At 39.7% G+C, this 19,946-nt stretch overlaps 1 protein-coding gene across 1 annotated transcript; it reads right to left on the bottom strand.

Annotated features, from left to right (window-relative positions):
• Positions 1–396: 396 nt before the first annotated feature.
• On the bottom strand, positions 397–6,450 carry LOC110940632 (lipoyl synthase, chloroplastic). The gene is made up of 6 exons (XM_022182183.2): positions 6,030–6,450; positions 4,534–4,697; positions 3,790–3,880; positions 1,593–1,750; positions 1,266–1,437; positions 397–777 (listed from the first exon to the last, which is right to left on the bottom strand). Exons 1-6 carry the CDS (start codon positions 6,333–6,335, stop codon positions 592–594), a joined length of 1,077 nt encoding a protein of 358 aa, XP_022037875.1. The 5' UTR covers positions 6,336–6,450; the 3' UTR covers positions 397–591.
• Between the last annotated feature and the right edge of the window lie 13,496 nt (positions 6,451–19,946).

Here is a 19,946-nt window from a genome sequence, read left to right as displayed (position 1 = left end):
CTATTAAAGAGCTTAGTATAACTAAATGGTAGAATTTTTGTCCAAAATTAAAAAAAAAAAAAAAAAATTGTGTAAAGCAAGCTGCAATGACAAAATCATATTTTCACTATTAATATGTAAGTAATTACATTATAGACTCAAGCTAAATCAAAGAGAAAGAAAGAAAGAACCACTCAGAAATCAATCAAACAAACGAAACGGAAAGAATAGGAATGAGAACCTTAAAACTCTGTTTCCTTTGTATACATACTCTATAATTAGTGTGCATGAGCAAACGTTTGTAATACATAAAAATAAGCAACTCCTCGCGGTTCACTGTTACTTAAATTCAAGTAGAATACAAAGCACATGAGATTATATGACTATCAAACTACAATATTAAATAAGGTTCAACTCTTAAAACACGAAATTATGCGTAGCTCTTAAAAAAAAGAGTACTATTTGGGAAAATACCACCGACAGATGTAGACAAAAACAGAGAAATTGGTTAGTGGCCGAAGCCACCGAATTTCTCTTTTAAGATGTAGTATAATGTGTTCAAAAATGGTTTGAAAATAGGAAGAGGACAAAAAAAAAATTGTTTACAAAAGATCACAAGTAACTTTTGTTCTTCGACTTGACCAATGTTTGAACGAATAGCTCGCCTGCCCTGTACGAGGATCGAACTAGAGGTCCGCTTGCTACATAACGGAACCCAATCGACTCTCCGTACTCTTTCCAGAAATCGAATTTCTCAGGTGTAACATATTCTTTCACAGTAAGGTGCAATGGAGTTGGCTGCATGTATATAAATTTCAGTAGTAATATTAGAATAATTTTTTTTTTTTAAAAGAGTATATTACATAGATCCTCTTACTGAACAGTTAGTACCATTTATGTGTAATTTCTGAAAGAAATGATCAAACTCTATTGACACATTGATCAGTTGGGCAATTAAGGGGCTGATTGTTTAGCTCTTAATGGGGCTCTTAATGGTTTAGACCTCTTACCGGTTCAGCACTTAATGATTCAGACTGTTTGTTTCACGAGCAGATGTCTGAACGGTTCAGACATTTGCCTCTAAATGATTAAGCATTATACCGAGTCAGAATGGTTAAGACCTCTAATCTGAATTTGTCAGACATTTGCCTCTGAACGGTTAAGCATTATACTGGCTCTTAATGGTTCAGACCTCTTACTGGTTCCGCACTTAACCATTCAGATGTTGCCAAACAGCCCCTAACTCTAATAATCAATATAATAGTAAATAAAGAAAAATAACTAACCTGTAAATATTGTCCAAGAGTCAAAATATCGACATCAATGGCACGTAAATCAGCCATGGCTTGCTTCAACTCTTCATCAGATTCTCCAAGTCCCAGCATTATTGAAGTTTTAGTAATCATCCCTTTCTTACTTAACTTCGCATGTTTTAGGACTGATAAACTCTGTTCATATCTACACTGACAAAACGTGATTTAGTAATATAATTCATAGTAATAGCAAAATTTGTAATTATTTTTGTTGACCATGAGAAACCTGTTAGGGAAACTCACAGGCCTCACCAATACCCTGATATCCGGTGGGACCAGATAAGATTTTGATTTACTCACCCAGCTCGTGGATCTCTTACGATTCGTTGCAGTCGTTTAACTGTTTCGATATTATGGGCAAAAACATCCAACCCAGAGTTTGCCAACATGGATACGGCTTCTAAATCACCCCGGAAATCCGAAGTCAAACACTCCACCATTATCTCTGGCTTGCTTTTCTGCCATGCGTGTAGTTTAATTAAAGAGTTAACTGCCATTTTCGTCCCTGTGGTTTGGTCACTTTGGCCATTTCAGTCCATTTTTCAAAAATGCGCCATTTTCCTCCCCGACGTTCTGGAAAGGTGCCATTTCAGTCCAAAAATCATAACCCAGTTAAGTCAGTTAGTAAATAAGGACTGATTGTGTAAATTTGTAACATAAAGGACTGATTGTGTAAATTTGTAACACCACCACCACTAGCCCTGCCACCACCACCACTCCGCTGCCACCACCACCGCCACCACAGCCACCACCGCCACCACCACAGCCATTGCCACCACCACCACTCCGCTGCCACCACCACCACCACCGCCACCACCGCCACCACAGCCACCACCTTCACCACAGCCACCACCGCCACTGCCACCACAGCCACACCGCCACCACAGCCACTGCCTGAATTCGGATGAAGTTGCAGGTTCCGGTGAAGTTAGATCTTTCAGAAACGATGATTGGATCTTCGTTTTTATCTTCAAAGTGGTTGATTTGTCTGAATTCGGATGAAGTTGCAGGTTCCGGTGACCGGTTTCGAATCTGCCTGAATTCGGATGAACGATGATGTTGTAGGTTGTGGAGATACAATGATGATGTAGATGATAGGCGGTGGTAGTCGGAGAAGATGATGATGATGTGTTTCGGAAAAGATTCGAGAATAGAGATGATGTTACGGACAAGGAGTGGTGTTTCCGATATGGAAGTAGCTGATGACGATGATGAAGATATGGAGTTTTGAATCTGAAGTGTTTCGGATCAATGGGAGAAGGAGTTTTTGAATCTGAAGTGTTTCCGGAACCTGCAACTTCATGTATCCGTTTTGAAACCTCCATCTTCACCATTTCAATTCTTTCAGTCATCATCATCCATGGTTACACTTCTCGTCTCCGGTAATCATCTTCATCCGTAAATCGAGAACTCCGAACACAGCGGTGGTGATGATGACGATGATGAACGGTGACTGTTGATGAACAATGATGGATGGATTGGTGTATCTCCGGTGGTAAGACGTGGTAGCAGGTCGGGTTATGTATGGAATGGTGGTTCGAAGAACTGTTGATGATGATCAACGTGATGATTGACGATGATGATGAACTCTTGATCGCACAAGCCAAAGATAATCGCACAAGATCCCGTAGTCGCGGTGGTGGCGGTGGTGGCAGTGGCTGTGGTGGCGATGTGGCTGTGGTGGCGGTGGTGGTGGTGGCAATGGCTGTGGTGGCGGTGGTGGCTGTGGTGGCAGTGGTGGCGGTGTGGCTGTGGTGGCGGTGTGGCTGTGGTGGCGGTGGTGGCGGTGGTGGTGGTGGTGGCAGCGGAGTGGTGGTGGTGGCAGGGCTAGTGGTGGTGGTCTTACAAATTTACACAATCAGTCCTTTATGTTACAAATTTACACAAGCAGTCCTTATTTACTAACTGACTTAACTGGGTTATGATTTTTGGACTGAAATGGCACCTTTCCAGAACGTCGGAGAGGAAAATGGCGCATTTTTGAAAAATGGACTGAAATGGCCAAACCATAGGGACGAAAATGGCAGTTAACTCTTAATTAAATATTTAACATTTTTGCATTCTAAAGAGTTTCAGAAATGAAGATGATATTATTAATTATTATTTAGAGTTAAATGCCATTTTAGTCCCTGTGGTTTGGGTCATTTTGCCTATTTAGTCCAAAGATTTTATTTTTCGCCTGTGGGTCCAAAAAGGTTTCACCGTTGCCATGTTAGTCCACTGGGTTAACTTCATCCATTAATTCTGTTAAAGAGAAAGGCAATTCGATCATTTTATATGGTTGAATTGTCCTTCTAGTTCACAGAATTATATATATAATGACCGAATTGCCCTTCTCGTTAACAGAAAAAATGGATGAAGTTAACCCAGTGGACTAAAATGGCAGCGATGAAACCTTTTTGGACCCACAGGGGAAAAATAAAACCTTTGCACTAAACTGGCAAAATGGCCCAAACCACAGGGACTAAAATGGCATTTAACTCTATTATTTATGTACCTTCATTGCTTTGACAGTTTCAGCAAAGTGACCGCTCCCGCCATCTGGTAAATCATCCCGGTCCACACTCGTTAAAACGATGTAATCCACACTGCAATGGGAAATACGAAAAGAAAACATATGGAATTTTTTCAGCTAAAATTGCATATTTTGTTTTTGGTAACCGTGAGAACGCATTACTAGTAAACTCACCAATATACTGCTAACCAATGGGGTTAGGTAAAACACGGACTTCAAGGGGTGGTTAAAGGTAGAAAGTAGAAACCAGTAGAATCTGGATTCAAACATGATCCCTTTGAGGCGCTTACCACCCACTTGAAGGGTTCTAAAATTAAATATTTGCTCATTGCATAGTTGTTAGTAGCGAATAGCGACAAGGGACCTATATGCTACATAGCGAATAGCGACAAATAGCCACCGCTATTTTATAAATAGCGATACACTAGAAAAAGAATTTTGAAAATTTTTATATGCATATTATATCAAAATACCTTGGTATATATATGCTATTTTACATGTATATTTAACAAAAACCTATAAATCCAGCTATTGTATAGCTATATCTAATTGCTATTTACATAAAAAAAAACCTAACTGTCGCTATTCACGCTATTGGTCGCTATGACCCAGATAGTGACACTTGGTCGCCTCGCTACATAGCACGCTATAGCGGTCGCTATAGCCGCTATTTACAGCTATGGCTCATTGTAGTTTAATATAAAGTGTGATGTGATTAGGAATTACCCCCAACTAACAATGGCTTGAGCAGTGTTTTGTGGTTCCATAGGATCTGGCGGTGCAGGGTTTCTACTAGTTTTAACGGCACAAAATCGGCATCCCCTGGTGCAAGTATCACCAAGAAGCATAATGGTGGCGGTTGCAATACCGTCTCCACCTCCATTCCAACACTACCAGAAATGTTACAAAATACATAGGCATCAAAAAAATACTGACTTGATAGTAGTTCGTTTGTTTTTGTACAAATGTCTCGATGTTATCGAACAGTGAAAGAAGAAAATTGCATTGAACAAAATTTGTGAATGTATTAAGTATCATTGAACAATGGCAGATAACAGTATTTTTGTTGCATAAATCTATTAGTTCGATGGTAAATGTGTCACATATCATATAATAACGATAGAAGAAGGGAATGTCGTTGACAAAATCCAGAAAATCAGTTTCGCCGGTGATATTTCAAACTAGTTACTTTGCATCGTAACCAAAAATACGGATGAAATGGTTCAGCGTGGCATACTTAGGGGGTAGGGGCGCCCATCACTCACCACACACTCATCACTCACAACATCCAATCAAGTTCCGCCATGCCATCAAACATTATTCCATCACTAGTGATGGATTTTAGTGGAAATGCCCATCACTCACCACACCCGACAATTTCCCTCACACACTTCACGCGTGATAGTGGCCACGCGTTGTCGGATTCACGCGTGAAAACAACCACATGCGGCGGTGTTCCACGATAATCCACGCGTGGTGGATGGATGAAAACGGGGCGCCCCGTCCCCCCTTATAGTGCTAGTTCATATGTTAGAAAGAACAATGGTTAGTTTGCATTTTCTTGGGGTGTCGATTGTGTCAGGATGGCGAGTTTAACCCCATCACCAGTGGCGAAAACATATATACCCAAAAATTTCTATACGAAAAACCACATATATTACACTACTCAGCTAGAAGTTCGGGGTCGGGCGCCCCCAGCCCCTTCTAACCTGCGCCAATGCCCATCACAACCCATAATTTTATTCTTATGAAAAATATCAACCTAACCCCGAACACAACCCATTTAACCCACTTATCTAAATGTGTCAAACTGGTTGACGGGTAGTAATCAAGACGTAAATCTGTTAATCTTGTTGGTGGGCTGTAAAATACGGGTCAAACCGGACCAAAGGGTCGACCTGTTATCATATTTAGCTAAAAAGGTCAACCAACACGTCCCTTTTAACAAAACAGGTCAACCCAAACACGATACAAGTTAGACAGACAGGACAGCCCAAAACTTTACTATTTTTGTGCCGGAAATTGCCACCCCCTAATTTGAAGTGGTACTATAGCTATGATGGTTACAAATAAAAAAAGACCCACCTAAAATTAATAGCTAACGTCTCAACTAGCATGGAATGATGACAGAAAAAAGGGAACTTTTTTAACATAATCAATAGCAACTGTCTCAAATAGCATGAAAATATAGCAGCAAAATCAACAGTAATTATGAGGATTACCTCACCAATGTTAGGGCATTGAGCTTCTTCACAAACAGTGTTGAGTTTAAGGCGGGACAAAGATTCTTTAACCTCCTCATACTTAACTCCTTGTGGAGCCTTTTGCCGGAGCCAACCCGGTTTCTTCACATTCGGATCTCTACCCGTAAACGGCGACGTTTTAGTGGAACTAGAATCAGCACAAGAAATGCAATTCTTGTTTATTGGAAAACGAATGATATTGTGATTTTGAAAAGGGGTTGTTGAATTTGAAGTAGAGATTGGGAAATTGCAAGATGTGGGTGTGTTGAATTGTTGAATAAGCATCGTGATTTTTAATAAAATCAAGAATTTGGGAAAGATTTAGATGGAAATGAAAGGCGATTAAACCCTGCAAGAACAGTTTCTAGGGAGGGGGCACTTACCCTCTTTCTTTCTTTCTTTTTTTAGAGTTAACTAGGTTTTTACCCGCCGCGCGTTGCGGCGGCGCCGACTCGTTTTCGAACTAAATTTACATTGAAGCGTAGAGCAATCTAAATTCATACTGTTGAATGAAAAATGTATTATATCTCGACTTGTTTCCAAACAAAATTTACGACAAAACAAAGTGCAACTCAAATCGAATGGATTAATTCAAACGTTATGTAATTCGTTAACCATATGAAAACACACGTTTTAGCGTATCTCATTTGAACTCAATATAACCTATATAAGCATTGCGATTGGATCAAAACGTAAAGTAATCGAATTTTTACCATACAGTCATAACGTATTATATGTGACTCGCCTCATGCATAGAAAACGTAACGGTATAAAGGAAAACTTGACATGTGTAATCAAAAGGGATTAATAAGAGATTTTAAAAAAAGGAAAAAATGAAACCACAATTTGATTCCATTCGATTGAATACAAAATTTATGGAACATATATAAAATAAGCACAAAAACGTATTATATTTTACGTTAAAACATAGATCGAATCAAATTTACGCTGACACACACATAAAAATATATACATAAAAATTAGTATATTTCACTCACTCAATGTAATAATGTATTTTGAAGTAATTTATGGAGAAATGTATTTTGTCTTATTGTAGAATATAAAACACAGAGAAACCTTAGTTAGTTAGTATTTACCTTTGTAGCTTTATCTGTTATTTACTTTTAGAGTTAAATTACCTTGTCAAGTACGTGTTGAAATGATGGCTGAAGCAAAGAAATGACAAAAGACATTAATAGCATGTAAAAGAAAATGAGAGTAGGGTTGGTGGCTACATGCCCACCGACCTTTCTCTTTAATATATATATAATTACATAGTTACTCCATGTGGTTTGCACAAAGTAACATACTTAGTACTAATAGTTTAAAATCACATTCTAGGGTATTAACTTTTCATCTTGTAACGTTTGGAGGTATTAACGTTATTTGTAGGTTTAAAATCACATTCTATTAGTACCTAAGTATGTTATTTTGTGCAAACCACAGGGACTAACTATGTTAATACCCTAGAAGTTAATACCTCCAAACGTTACAAAATGAAATGTTAATACCCTAGAAGGTGATTTTAAACTATTAGTACCTAAGTATGTTATTTTGTATAAACCACAGGGACTAACTATGTAATTAACTCTTTTTTTTATTACAAATATAAATAAACAAGAAAAAATACATTTAGATAAAAAATAAAAAAGGTTTTCCTTTCAAAAAAAAAAATAAATAAATAAATAAAAAAGGTTACATTCCTAAAAAAAATTAAAATCTTTTAAACAATAAAAATTACATTCCTAAAATTAGAAAAAATCACATTTCTAAAAAATAATAAAAATTACAATTAATAGTCCTCGTTTTCCAAATAGCACTCCCAACAGTATGTGGCCCGCCAGTTCACGTTTATGTGTTAGCATTACTTCCAACATTGGATCTCAAACATATGATCGTGTGGTTTCATAAACGTTTCGAGGTTGTAGTCAAATTGACGCTTCTTTTGGAACTCTTGTTGTTGTCAAACAAGGTGATTCTTTTTTTACCTTCATCCGTTTGAATGTCTACCAACTGTTCAAGCATTTCTTGCTTTATAGTTCTATACGCCAGAAGTTCCTCGGCTATGAAGGATTTTCTTGACTTGCCGCCTTTTTATGTTTTCGTTGAGGTGGTGTTGGTGTGTTGTTTTCATGTAGATATGACATACCACCACTGAAAAAGGCTTCGTCGGGTGTTGGATGTTTGGTAGTTCCCGGATTTGGATGAGTTTCGTCTCTTCTTGGAATGACCACCCGGCGTGTCATCCATTGTAGGAACTTTGGACCATTTCGCATTTTCTTGAATAATCTTACATGCGTCAACGTGCATAAAACTGCGGCGACGATCTTTTTTGTGATCCTTAAAAGCTTGGTTCGTCACTTGAAGATCGTTACAATCACTTCCTCTAAGACATTCATGTGTGTGTATATATATATAGTAAAATTCAAAGTAAAAAAGTACATATTAGTAATACGATCGCTTGAATATACTAATCGTTGAACGCATTCATTTGCTTGTTCATAGTTTTCCATTTCGAATTGAGTTTGTCACTAGTGCAATCTGATACATTCACATGTTGTTTGTAATTTTTTAGAACCGTTTTCCAAAAGGGTTGTTCTATTTCCACACCCCCTATAATCTGATTTTCACATCCCTATTTGTATACGGGCCGTATAGAATATTTATGAGCATAATTTAATGCGGTGGAATGTTTTTTTTTTTTTTTGTTTTTTTATGTATACGGGACGTATAGTTATATACGGGCCGTATACATATTTGCATAATTTTGTTTCGAAGGTTTGACAAGGGTTTTTAGTTTTGAAATCTGTATACGGGCCGTATAATGTTATACGGCCTGTATAGCCCGTATAGAAAAGATTATTTTTTGTTGCAATCGGGAAACCGTTGTAATTTGGAGAGGATTGAATCAATTTTTTATTGAATGACCAAGTAATACAAGCCCTAATATATATACTGTATACATCATCAGCTCTCTCTAACAGATTACCAGCTCACTAACCAACTTATTAACAAACTAACTAATTAAATACATGAGGGGTAAAATGGTAAAAACACTATAAAGCTAGTCAAAAAAGAAATTGACTTATATACAGTCAACAACCGTTTAATAAATTTTGTAAATTTTAAAATAGTGTTGTATATATCGGATTATGTTACGTTGTAGTTAAACGTGTTTATTATGTTTAATAAGTTTCCACTTTGTAAAACGATAAATATGTATAGAAAAGTTAATTTTTTGTTGCAATCTGGAAACCGTTTAATAAGTTTTGTAAATTTTAAAATAGTGTTGTATATATCGGATTATGTTACGAGTTTGTAGTTAAACGTATTTATTATTTTTAATAAGTTTCCACTTTGTAAAACGATAAATATGTATGTATAGAAAAGTTAATTTTTTGTTGCAACCGAGAAACCGTTTAATAAGTTTTGTAAATTTTAAAATAGTATTGTATATATCGGATTATGTTACGAGTTTGTAGTTAAACGTATTTATAATGTTTATAAGTTTCCACTTTGTAAAATGATAAATATGTGATATGATTATGATAAACTACGACAACAATTATTAAACAAACAACTTAACAACTAAACATAAGATTAATATTTAGAATGTTTTACATCTAAAACAAACAAAAAGATAAATTTTTACAATGTTTCAAACGTAAAATAACAAAAAAAAATACAATAAGCAGCTACGGCGGTGGTGGTGCAGCGCCAGCTCGTGGAGGTAGGGGTGCGCCAACATGCATAGCCACAAGCGCCGACACCATCCATTGTACATCCCCTCTGACTGCTGCTAAATCCCCTCTGACTGCAGCTACATCCGACTCGACCTGACCGAGTCTCGACTCGACCTGAACGAGTCTCTCATCCACCTGAACGACTCTCTCCTCCACCCCCGGTGGAGGCATCACACGCTGTCTCATGCTCCGTCGAACGTACGGGCAATCACCCTGTAAATCCTCCGCAGCTACCTGTGATCGATCGATAGTATGATCGGCCCCTCACGTACCCCACTTCCCTCTCCCTTGCCTCCCTCTCCCTCGCCTTCGCCTCCCTCTCCCTCGCCTCCCTCGCCATCGCCTCCCTCCCCATCGCATCCCTGTCCAATGGGTCCCTCACCCACTCCATACGCCCAAACCAGCCGCCCTCCCTCGACCTCGCAAGCCAAACCCATCGATTGGGCTGTGTCCCTCCCAACCCTGTCAAGCTGGAGTGTCAGGGTTATACCACTTGCCATCTACGGGGACAAGAGGCGAAAGAAATGCTTCGCCAGACGGGTGACGAAGGCCCCACAGCTGATGTGGGTAGAGGTACGCTTAAAAGCGTACTCAGCGAGATATGCAGCCAACCTGTACACCAAGTTGGCCCTCTGTCGGTAAGTAAGTCGTGCAAGTAGAATAGGTCATTTTGTGTGACCCATTCCCTGCTATCATGACGACCGGCGATCGTCACGACGATACACCGATGTAGGTATCGGTGTAACGGGTCAAAAAGATCAGTCGCCCGTGCCTTCGGGGATCGCTGATGAGGTTTCGCGAACTCCCCGAACCCAATAGTGCGCCACCAAGGCCACAACACGTCACTAGACGTGCTGATGCGCGCATCAAAAAATGCCTGGGATACTGAGTACTCCTGTGAGTACAGACCCAAGGCAACGGCGAACTGAGGAAGTGTCACCCTCTAAGGCTTGCCGCAAATAGTAAAAGCTACGGCGTCTGTCGTCAAAAAATGCTGAAAACCCCCAACCCGGGTGTCCGTAAATGTAAAAGTAGATAAAAACTCTAAACTAATCTCCCTGTGGGCCCGCACTGCGGTGGCATCAAATAAGTGGTCCCACAGGGAGTTAGCTAGCATGAGCTCCCGGACCCTACCGATCGCTCCAATATCGGTCAAAAACTGAATATCAATGGTCCGAGGCGCATCCAGCACCATCTCTCATAATCTCCAAAACCCTATAGGCAGCCGTACCTCAGGGGATATCTCTAATAAATTGCCCCGTCTAAGTAAAATCGGGCACAATTTCCTCCTCCTGTCCACGTCCCCGTCCGCGTCCACATCCACGGCCCCGACCCTGACCCTGACCTCGACCTCTACGGGGCGCACCAGCTACTGATGACTCAGCCATATCATCTGTAAAAATAACAATTACAACTTAGCAATCACTATACGATTAGCGTTAACGTATTATACGACTACTGTTCTTGTATACGTACGTATTGTACATATCATATACGCTCTGTACACATCAAGTATAGGTTTCGTATACTCACGTGTTATACATCTCGTACACGATCCGTAAACATGAAGTATACGGCCGTACGCGCAAGTATTATACGCACGTATACGCTACATACACCTCAGATATACGTTTCCTATACGCACGTATTATACGTCGCGGATACGCAAAAAATATAACAAATTGGGAATAAAATATAAGTTCATACGATCGTATACAACGTTTACGATTGTATACAACTTGAACATTCAACCAGTATACGACCGTATATACCGTATACGATCGTATACTGGTTGAATATTCAAACATTATACGAGCGTATATAGTGTATACGATCGTATACAGTTTGAATATTCGTCTGCTATACGAGCGTATATAGTGTATACGACCGTATAACATTTGAATATTCAAGTGTATACGATCGTATAAATTGTATACGACCGTATACACTTGAATAATCAGTTACAATTTTCAGTTTTAATTTTTTTTTTCAAATTCAATTATACAATCGTAATCGTTACGCTTATCTACGCTATTCGATCCTTTACTATACAAGACCATAATCTAACATGTTTCGGAATTTGAAAGTTTACTATACGAAAACGTACCGTATAGGAAGAACGAGAAGAAAACGCCAAAAACGTCGAAGAACGCTATCCAAGAACGATCCGAGAGAAAACCGAGAGAATTTTTGGTGGAATGTTGAGGCCGTATGGTGAAAATGAGGTCGTATAAAGTTTATACGATCTTTTTTCCTTTGTATACGGGTCGTATAAATGTATACGACCCGTATACAATAATTTAATGTTTTTTAATTCAGTCGTATACTTAATATACGATCACTGTATACGAGGCGTATACATTTATACGGCCCATATACAATTGAGTATTTTTCATTTTTCTTAAATTACTATATGCGGAAGTGACGAAGATACGGTCGGTATGTGTTAACGTTGATTCGTTTAAACGTTTTTTCAAGTTCAATTTCAACAAGTTGCCAAAACATTTATATAACGTGTATGTTCATCATTACAAATTGTCAAAACATGCAAATTGATTCGTTTAAACGTTTTTTCAAGTTCAATTTCAACAAGTTGCCAAAACATTTATATAATGTGTATGTTCATCAATACAAATTGTCAAAACATGCAAATAACATTATATATTCATAGGGCACCTAAATCCACGTAATCCCTAGTCCTGTATTTATCAACGATCCTATTATATTGGTCAATACGTTCCTTGTAATAGTGATACCAACTTTCTGCTGGCGTATTTCGTGTCGGTTGTCGCCAGTATCCTGATGGGGTTGGCATTGGATATTCCCCTTCTAATCTGACGTGAATAAAATGGTTCCTGTGTACATGTACAAGCGCGGCTGTTCGATGAGGAATACTTTCTTCGGCTGTTCTGAACATGGGAAAAAATGAAGCACAACCAAGGTCACTTAATAAGAGACAAACGACATTCCACCGGTTTGCTATTAGAAGCCCCGTGAAAGGCATTTGTAGCCACTTATGTTCAGGTGCTCCGTTTATACCATTCCAAACTAATGACTCCAGAACATGTTGATACTCAGATCCATTTATCTTTTTCCATAATTCGTGGAACCGGTTGCACTCATCATAAAGCTGCTCCCGTATGAACGGCCACTCCCACTCTTTAAGCGATAAGCCGACCGCTATAGATCAAAACCCACAATTACCATCACCCTGCACATTTTGTATGTGACTGAGGTGTGGATAGAAGCAAGGTGGAATGAACTTTTGGAAGTGCATGAACATATTAACTAGTCCGACAGGCAGCAAAGGTAAGTCTGGTTGCTCTTCCTTTGATTTTGCGACCTTCTTTTTCGTTTTCGAATTCTTAGCGCCTTTCGCAATCTCGCCGAAGAACATAGGTGTTTCAGCACAATAACTTTGTGACTCGACAAACGAGCTGTGCCTGGTAGGTTTGATGATTGACTCTTGTGTGCCAAACCCAACGGGTGAATCACTGTACTCGTCCAGCGTTGTAAAAAAGCTATGTCTTGAAGGCTTCGTAAACGAATCATCCTTCCTTTGTTGCTGAGCTTTTAAAGTTGGACGACCCCGTGTGTTTTTTTGCACAACTGGTTGTTTGAGTTTCGTCTTATTGAGTTGTACCAACTCTTCATCTTTTGAAGCAGGTTTTTCTTGACTTCTCTCGGTTGGGCACATAAATGTTGTTTGAGAAGCGCAATGTCACACCCCCAAAATCCACCTGCGGAGTATCACTGCTTGGAGGCGTGACATGACCAGGATCGAGCCACCAATCATATTGAACAACGTAATTAAGTAAATAAAACCAACCACAATACAATTGGTGACCAAAAGCTAGTTAACCAAGTTCAAATTAAATAGCGGAAGCATTAAAGGTAAAACCCAAAACATAAGTTCATAGTTCATAAGTTTAAAGTCCAAAGCGTAAGTTTAATAAGTTCATAAGGATTTAAATATTAAGCACGGAACATAACAGTCCGTATCCCACAAAGACCTCTCCTCGTGCAAGCTCCATAAGCATTTAACGACCTGTAAGGCATGTAACAACGAGTCAACAACAAAGTTAAGTGAGTTCACAGTTGGGTGTTCGTTTTAAGTTGTTGCAAAAACATAGTTTTTGTTTAGTTGGCTTACTTGCCGTGGGGGTTACCCCATAGTTGAAAATATGATTAACCAATTCCTTCTTTCCCATACCGTACCCATAATTAGTGGGGGCTTCCCCATGTGAACTACTAGACCATTACCATATCGACAACTGACGAACAATAGTTGTGCCCTACGTTAATGTTTATCATCATTGACAGTTTGCCATAGTCCATTAGTACACGCCCGTCCGACTGGCACGGTGTGAGGTTTGTTAAACCTAATAGCGCTATTAACTAATGACCCGCTCGCCATTGGCCTTGGCGATTAAGTCGATATAAAATGAGGGACTTAATGATAGAGTTTTGTCTAGTAAGTTTTAAAGGTTGTTGTCCTACCCAAGGAAGACGAACGTACGTATTCTACCCAAGGAGAATACGCAGGATTAATATTGGCATCCTACCTATGGAGGATGGCGGTACATATCCTACCCAAGGAGGATATGTAGGTTCCGTTTTAGTTCTTTAACCCATTCCCATACCACCGGGAATCCCATGCCTTAGAAAGTGTGTGTGAACTCACCTCGGTTTACTCGGTTAGATTAGTTACTCTAATAATCAGAAATCAAGCACGTCCTAATAAGGTACATATAACAATCAGTTTCTCGTGCATGCATAACACGTATCCTACGTACGGTTTATCTACTCATTACTTCTATCACATACCACATAATTCAAACGTCAAGGTACTTTGTTAAGTTATATTATTTTACTCTAAAATAGTATAACTATATCACAAAATAAACAAATATCCACACAAGTATCCTAGTATAAAATATATATTCTAAATATATATTTAACCATTTTATTTATAAAATCAACCTCCGACACTTTGTATTTTTGTCACAAATATTATGGCGAAGTTTATATTCGAAACACAAGTTATAAAATATACTTGTAACACTTGTTTAGAAAAATATTTTCTAAGTGTTGGAATTTTTAGAAAATTTCGCCAGAGTTTCCTTTGTAAATGGAGGTGTCCATGCTTATTAGCATATCATTTTCTTTTCAAAAATTCATTCAATCAATCAACAACAAATTATTAAACAACATTACACTAACCAAGTGCAAAAACAATGCACTTTACACAATAACATGAACTTGGTTTTTCGTAAAAACGCGTAGTAACTTAGTGGGGTGTTTAGTGGGTTTAGTTACCCTCCGAAGTGTGTTTACTTTCGTTAAAATCTTATTCTCGGGATCTTATGATGTTCACAACTTGTGAACTTATTTTACAAAAATATTTGCTTCCAACACTTTCTTGTTTTACTACACTTATTTTGTTAATAAAATAGTGTAGGTTTAACAAAAATCATAACCTTTCAAAAGTCATCCTCTATTCTTGGTTTATTTAGGAAAACCATTTGTAAACCTTGGATCCATATGGTTACCAACTTACTTTGTTTAATTTTTCAAGAAACCATCTTGTTATCAAGTTCATGCTTAAACATGGAGGTGGTTCTTTTATGTAAATCACTAATCACCTCCTAACTTGTTGACTTAAGTTTTTAAATCTTACTTTAACAAGTTCCACCATGATGTTTAACATCATATCACTTGTAATCATCAAGCAAGCATCAAGTAATCATCAACAATACAAAACAACATCATACTTAACATTACTTCTTCATTTTAACAATATTTCATCATCAAGTTAGTTTTATGTTCAAGACTTTTGCATATGATCTTTTAGTGTTCTTGAGATATCATCTTAATATAACTTTTAACCACCATAAACATTGAATAAATAAGGATTCAAGAGACTTACTACTAGCTTTTAAGCTAGGGAAGATCAAGTGTAGAAATGGTGAGGATAAAAGAAAATAAGAGTGGTCCTTCCACTTCCAAAGTCACCAAGCTTCCTTGTATGAACTTTAACACCTTTGTATGCTCTTGGATTGGTTGAAGGTGATTGAATGATGGTGATGGTGAGGGGGTTTGGGTTCGGCCGAAGCCAAGAGAGGGAGAAGAAGAAAGAAAACGTTGAAGTTGTGAAGATGAAATGAAGAACTAGGATCTAGTGGTTTGTAAAGAAATCTTTCCAACATCTCTTTACCCATTAGTCTTTGTGTCTTCCAAGTACTTAACAAGATCAAGTTTTTAATTCAAAGAAAATCAACGGTGGGGGCCACCTTGAACCGTATACATGGGGGGGGGGGGTGTTTAGTTGTGTTTCAATGGTAGTTAAACTAATTGGTTAGATGTTAAGTGAACTAGGTAGGGTGTTATGTATATTATGTGTTTATAGGATATGTTATGATGCTTGGGAACCATAACTAGTTCAGAAAAATAAAAGCAATGCTTCTAGCATTATTTTGGTGTTCCGGGTAATGTCCGGTTGTTCGGTTAGGTACCGTTCCGTTAAAGTGCTAAGTTATTCCGTTTAGTGTCTTTTATGTATCTTTTTGTAACACTTTTAATTCCCCACACTTGGGAAAGCATACAGGATTATTTAGTCAATTTTCTGCACAAGACTAGTATGTTTACAAGCACATGTAAGTATGATGCAGTAATCAGAAAGCAGTTAAGTAATTCAGCACAGTCATCAAGCACTTTAATTAACATTTAATTAATCGTACGGATACATGTAACTAGGAGGGTTGTCACATTCTCCCCCTGTAAAGAAAATTTCGTCTTGAAATTTAGCACGTGGTTACTGAGGAAGCTAGTTGAGTTACTTTGGTTTCCTGGTTTTCCTGGGGTGTCACATCATCCCCCCGTTGGTTTGGAATTTCGTCCCGAAATTCGGCAGTAGCTTCAGCCTCAGTAGTGGTTGCACTTTTCTTAAACAACTGAGGATACTTGATTTTCATTTGGTCTTCTCGTTCCCAGGTATACTCTGGACCACGACGGGAATCCCAACGAACTCGAACAAGAGGTATTCTGGTATGCTTGAGAACCTTAACATCTCGGTCAGTAATCTCTACTAGTTCCTCGACGAATCGCAGTTGGTCGTCGATAGTAAGCTCCTTTAAGGGAACTATGAGGGTCTCATCTGACAGACACTTTTTTAGATTCGACACGTGGAATACGTTGTGAACTCCACTGAGTTCTTCAGGTAGATTCAATTTGTAAGCGACTTTGCCAATTTTCTCAATGATTTCGAACGGTCCGACATAACACGGATTGAGTTTGCCTCATTTGCCAAAACGAACTACACCTTTCCAAGGTGAGACCTTGAGTAGCACCCGGTCCCCAACCTGGAACTCGAGTGGCTTTCTTCGCTTATCAGCATAGCTTTTCTGACGGTCACGAGCTGCCGCCATTCGTTGCCGTATCTATGCAATTCTCTCGGTTGTATCTACTACAAGTTCTGGGCCAGTAATTTGGCTGTTACCAACTTCTGCCCAACAGAGAGGTGATCGGCACTTCCGTCCATACAATGCCTCGAACGGAGCGGCCTGGATACTGGTGTGATAACTGTTGTTATACGAAAACTCCACTAACGGGAGGTGCTTTTCCAAGCCATTACCGAAGTCGATTACACATGCCCTAAGCATGTCTTCAAGGGTTTGGATGGTGCGTTCAGATTGCCCATCCTTCTGTGGATGATATGTCGTGCTCATGTCTAATCGAGAACCAAAGGATTTGTGCATGGCTTGCCACAATTCAGATGTAAAACGTGAGTCACGATCAGAAATGATGGAGGTTGGCACTCCGTGCCTTGATACTACTTCCTTTAGGTAAATGTCTACTAGAGTAGAAAACTTATCCGTTTCCTTAATAGCCAGGAAATGTGCAGACTTAGTCAGTCGATCCACGATCACCCAAATGGTATCATTTCCGCGTTGAGATCTTGGCAGGCCCGTAATGAAATCCATGGAAATCTGCTCCCATTTCCATTTCGGGATCTCTGGTTGTTGAAGTAGGCCTGATGGTTTCTGATATTCAGTCTTGACTCTCGCACAAGTCAAACATTTACTGACGTAGGTTGCTATGTTGGCCTTCATACCCGACCACCAGTGCGTAGTCTTTAGGTCGTGGTACATCTTATCCGAACCAGGATGTACTGAATAACGAGACTTGTGCGCTTCATCCATCACAAGTTCGCGTAAGTTTCCATAAAGTGGAACCCAGATGCGTCCTGTTACGTAGTAAGCGCCGTCTTCCTTTTGTTCTAGTCGCTGCCTCGATCCTCGTAAGAACTCAGCCCTGATGTTTTCTGCTTTCAACGCTTCAACCTGAGCATCTCGTATTTGAGCGGGAAGGCTAGAGTGAATGGTAAGCTGTAACGCACGTACACGCTTAGGTATTGTGTCTTTTCGACTGAGGGCGTCGGCCACAACATTGGCTTTACCCGGATGGTACTTGATCGCACATTCGTAATCATTCAAGAGTTCGACCCATCGACGTTGTCGCATGTTTAACTCCTTTTGCTTGAAGATATGCTCGAGACTCCTGTGATCGGTGTATATGGTGCACTTGGTACCGTACAGGTAATGTCTCCATATCTTAAGTGCGAAGACAACTGCTCCCAATTCCAAGTCGTGCGTAGTGTAGTTCCTTTCGTGGACCTTAAGTTGGCGCGATGCGTAGGCAATAACCTTGTCACGTTGCATCAACACGCAACCAAGTCCTTGGATGGAAGCGTCGCAATAAACCACAAAATCATCTGTGCCTTCAGGTAATGAGAGGATAGGCGCGCTACAAAGTCTATCTTTTAAGTGCTGGAAAGCAGATTCTTGTGCATCACCCCAACGGTAGGTGACACCCTTCTGAGTCAGTGAAGTGAGAGGTTGCGCAATCTTTGAGAAATCCTTGATAAACCTTCTGTAATATCCTGCCAGGCCCAAGAATTGGCGGATTTCTGTTGGTGTACGGGGTGCAGGCCAGTTTTTGATCGAGTCAACCTTGGATGGATCCACATGAATCCCATCCTTGTTTACCACATGGCCTAGAAAATGGACTTCGCGAAGCCAGAAGTCACATTTCGAAAACTTAGCATACAACTGCTCTTTTCGAAGAAGTTCCAGAATAAGCCTCAGGTGTTGCTCGTGTTCCCCCTGACTCTTAGAATAGATCAGGATGTCGTCGATGAAGACTATGACAAATTTATCCAGGTAAGGTTTGCACACTCGGTTCATGAGATCCATGAAGACCGCAGGTGCATTCGTCAATCCGAAAGGCATAACCAGAAATTCGTAGTGCCCATAACGAGTCCTGAATGCTGTCTTAGAGATATCCTCGTCTCGGACTCTCAGTTGATGGTAGCCTGACCTTAGGTCAATCTTGGAATAGAAACTCGACCCTTGCAACTGGTCGAATAAGTCATCAATGCGTGGGAGAGGATAACGATTCTTCACGGTCACCTTGTTGAGTTCGCGGTAGTCAATACACATTCTGAAGGTACCGTCTTTCTTCTTCACAAATAACACTGGAGCTCCCCAAGGCGAAGAGCTAGGACGTATGAAACCCTTTTCCAAGAGTTCTTGTAGTTGCGTGGACAGTTCTTCAACTTCCAATGGAGCTAGACGATAGGGTGCTCGAGCTATGGGTGCCGCTCCAGGAGCTAGCTCGATTTGAAATTCAACTTGACGGTGAGGCGGAAGGCCAGGTAATTCCTCAGGAAATACCTCAGGAAATACCTCAGGAAAGTCACTTACAATAGGTATGTCCTCTATCTTCCTTTCTTCCGAGGATGTATCAGAAACGAGGGCTAGAATAGCAGTGTGGCCCTTTCGTAAACACTTCTGGGCCTTAAGGAAAGAGATGATGCCCACAACTGCACCACTCTTGTCGCCACGAATTACGAGGGGTTCTTTACCAGAACAAGGGATGCGGACAATCTTCTCGTTGCAAAGAATTTCCGCTTGCTGATGAGATAACCAATCCATCCCAATAACAACGTCGAAGCTACCCAGAACGATAGGAATAAGATCGATAGAGAAGGTCAGACCAGCTAGGACGAGGTTACAACCCTTAGCTATGTGTATGGCTTCAAGACTTTTACCGTTTGCTAGTTCTACCGTGTGTTTGGTGTTCAGAAGTATTG

This window comes from Helianthus annuus, chromosome 5, assembly GCF_002127325.2.
Source record: "Helianthus annuus cultivar XRQ/B chromosome 5, HanXRQr2.0-SUNRISE, whole genome shotgun sequence".
In the NCBI taxonomy this organism is placed as follows: Eukaryota; Viridiplantae; Streptophyta; class Magnoliopsida; order Asterales; family Asteraceae; genus Helianthus; species Helianthus annuus.
The sequence above is the reverse complement of the archived record's forward strand: the minus strand, read 5'-3'. Positions and strand labels throughout refer to the sequence as shown.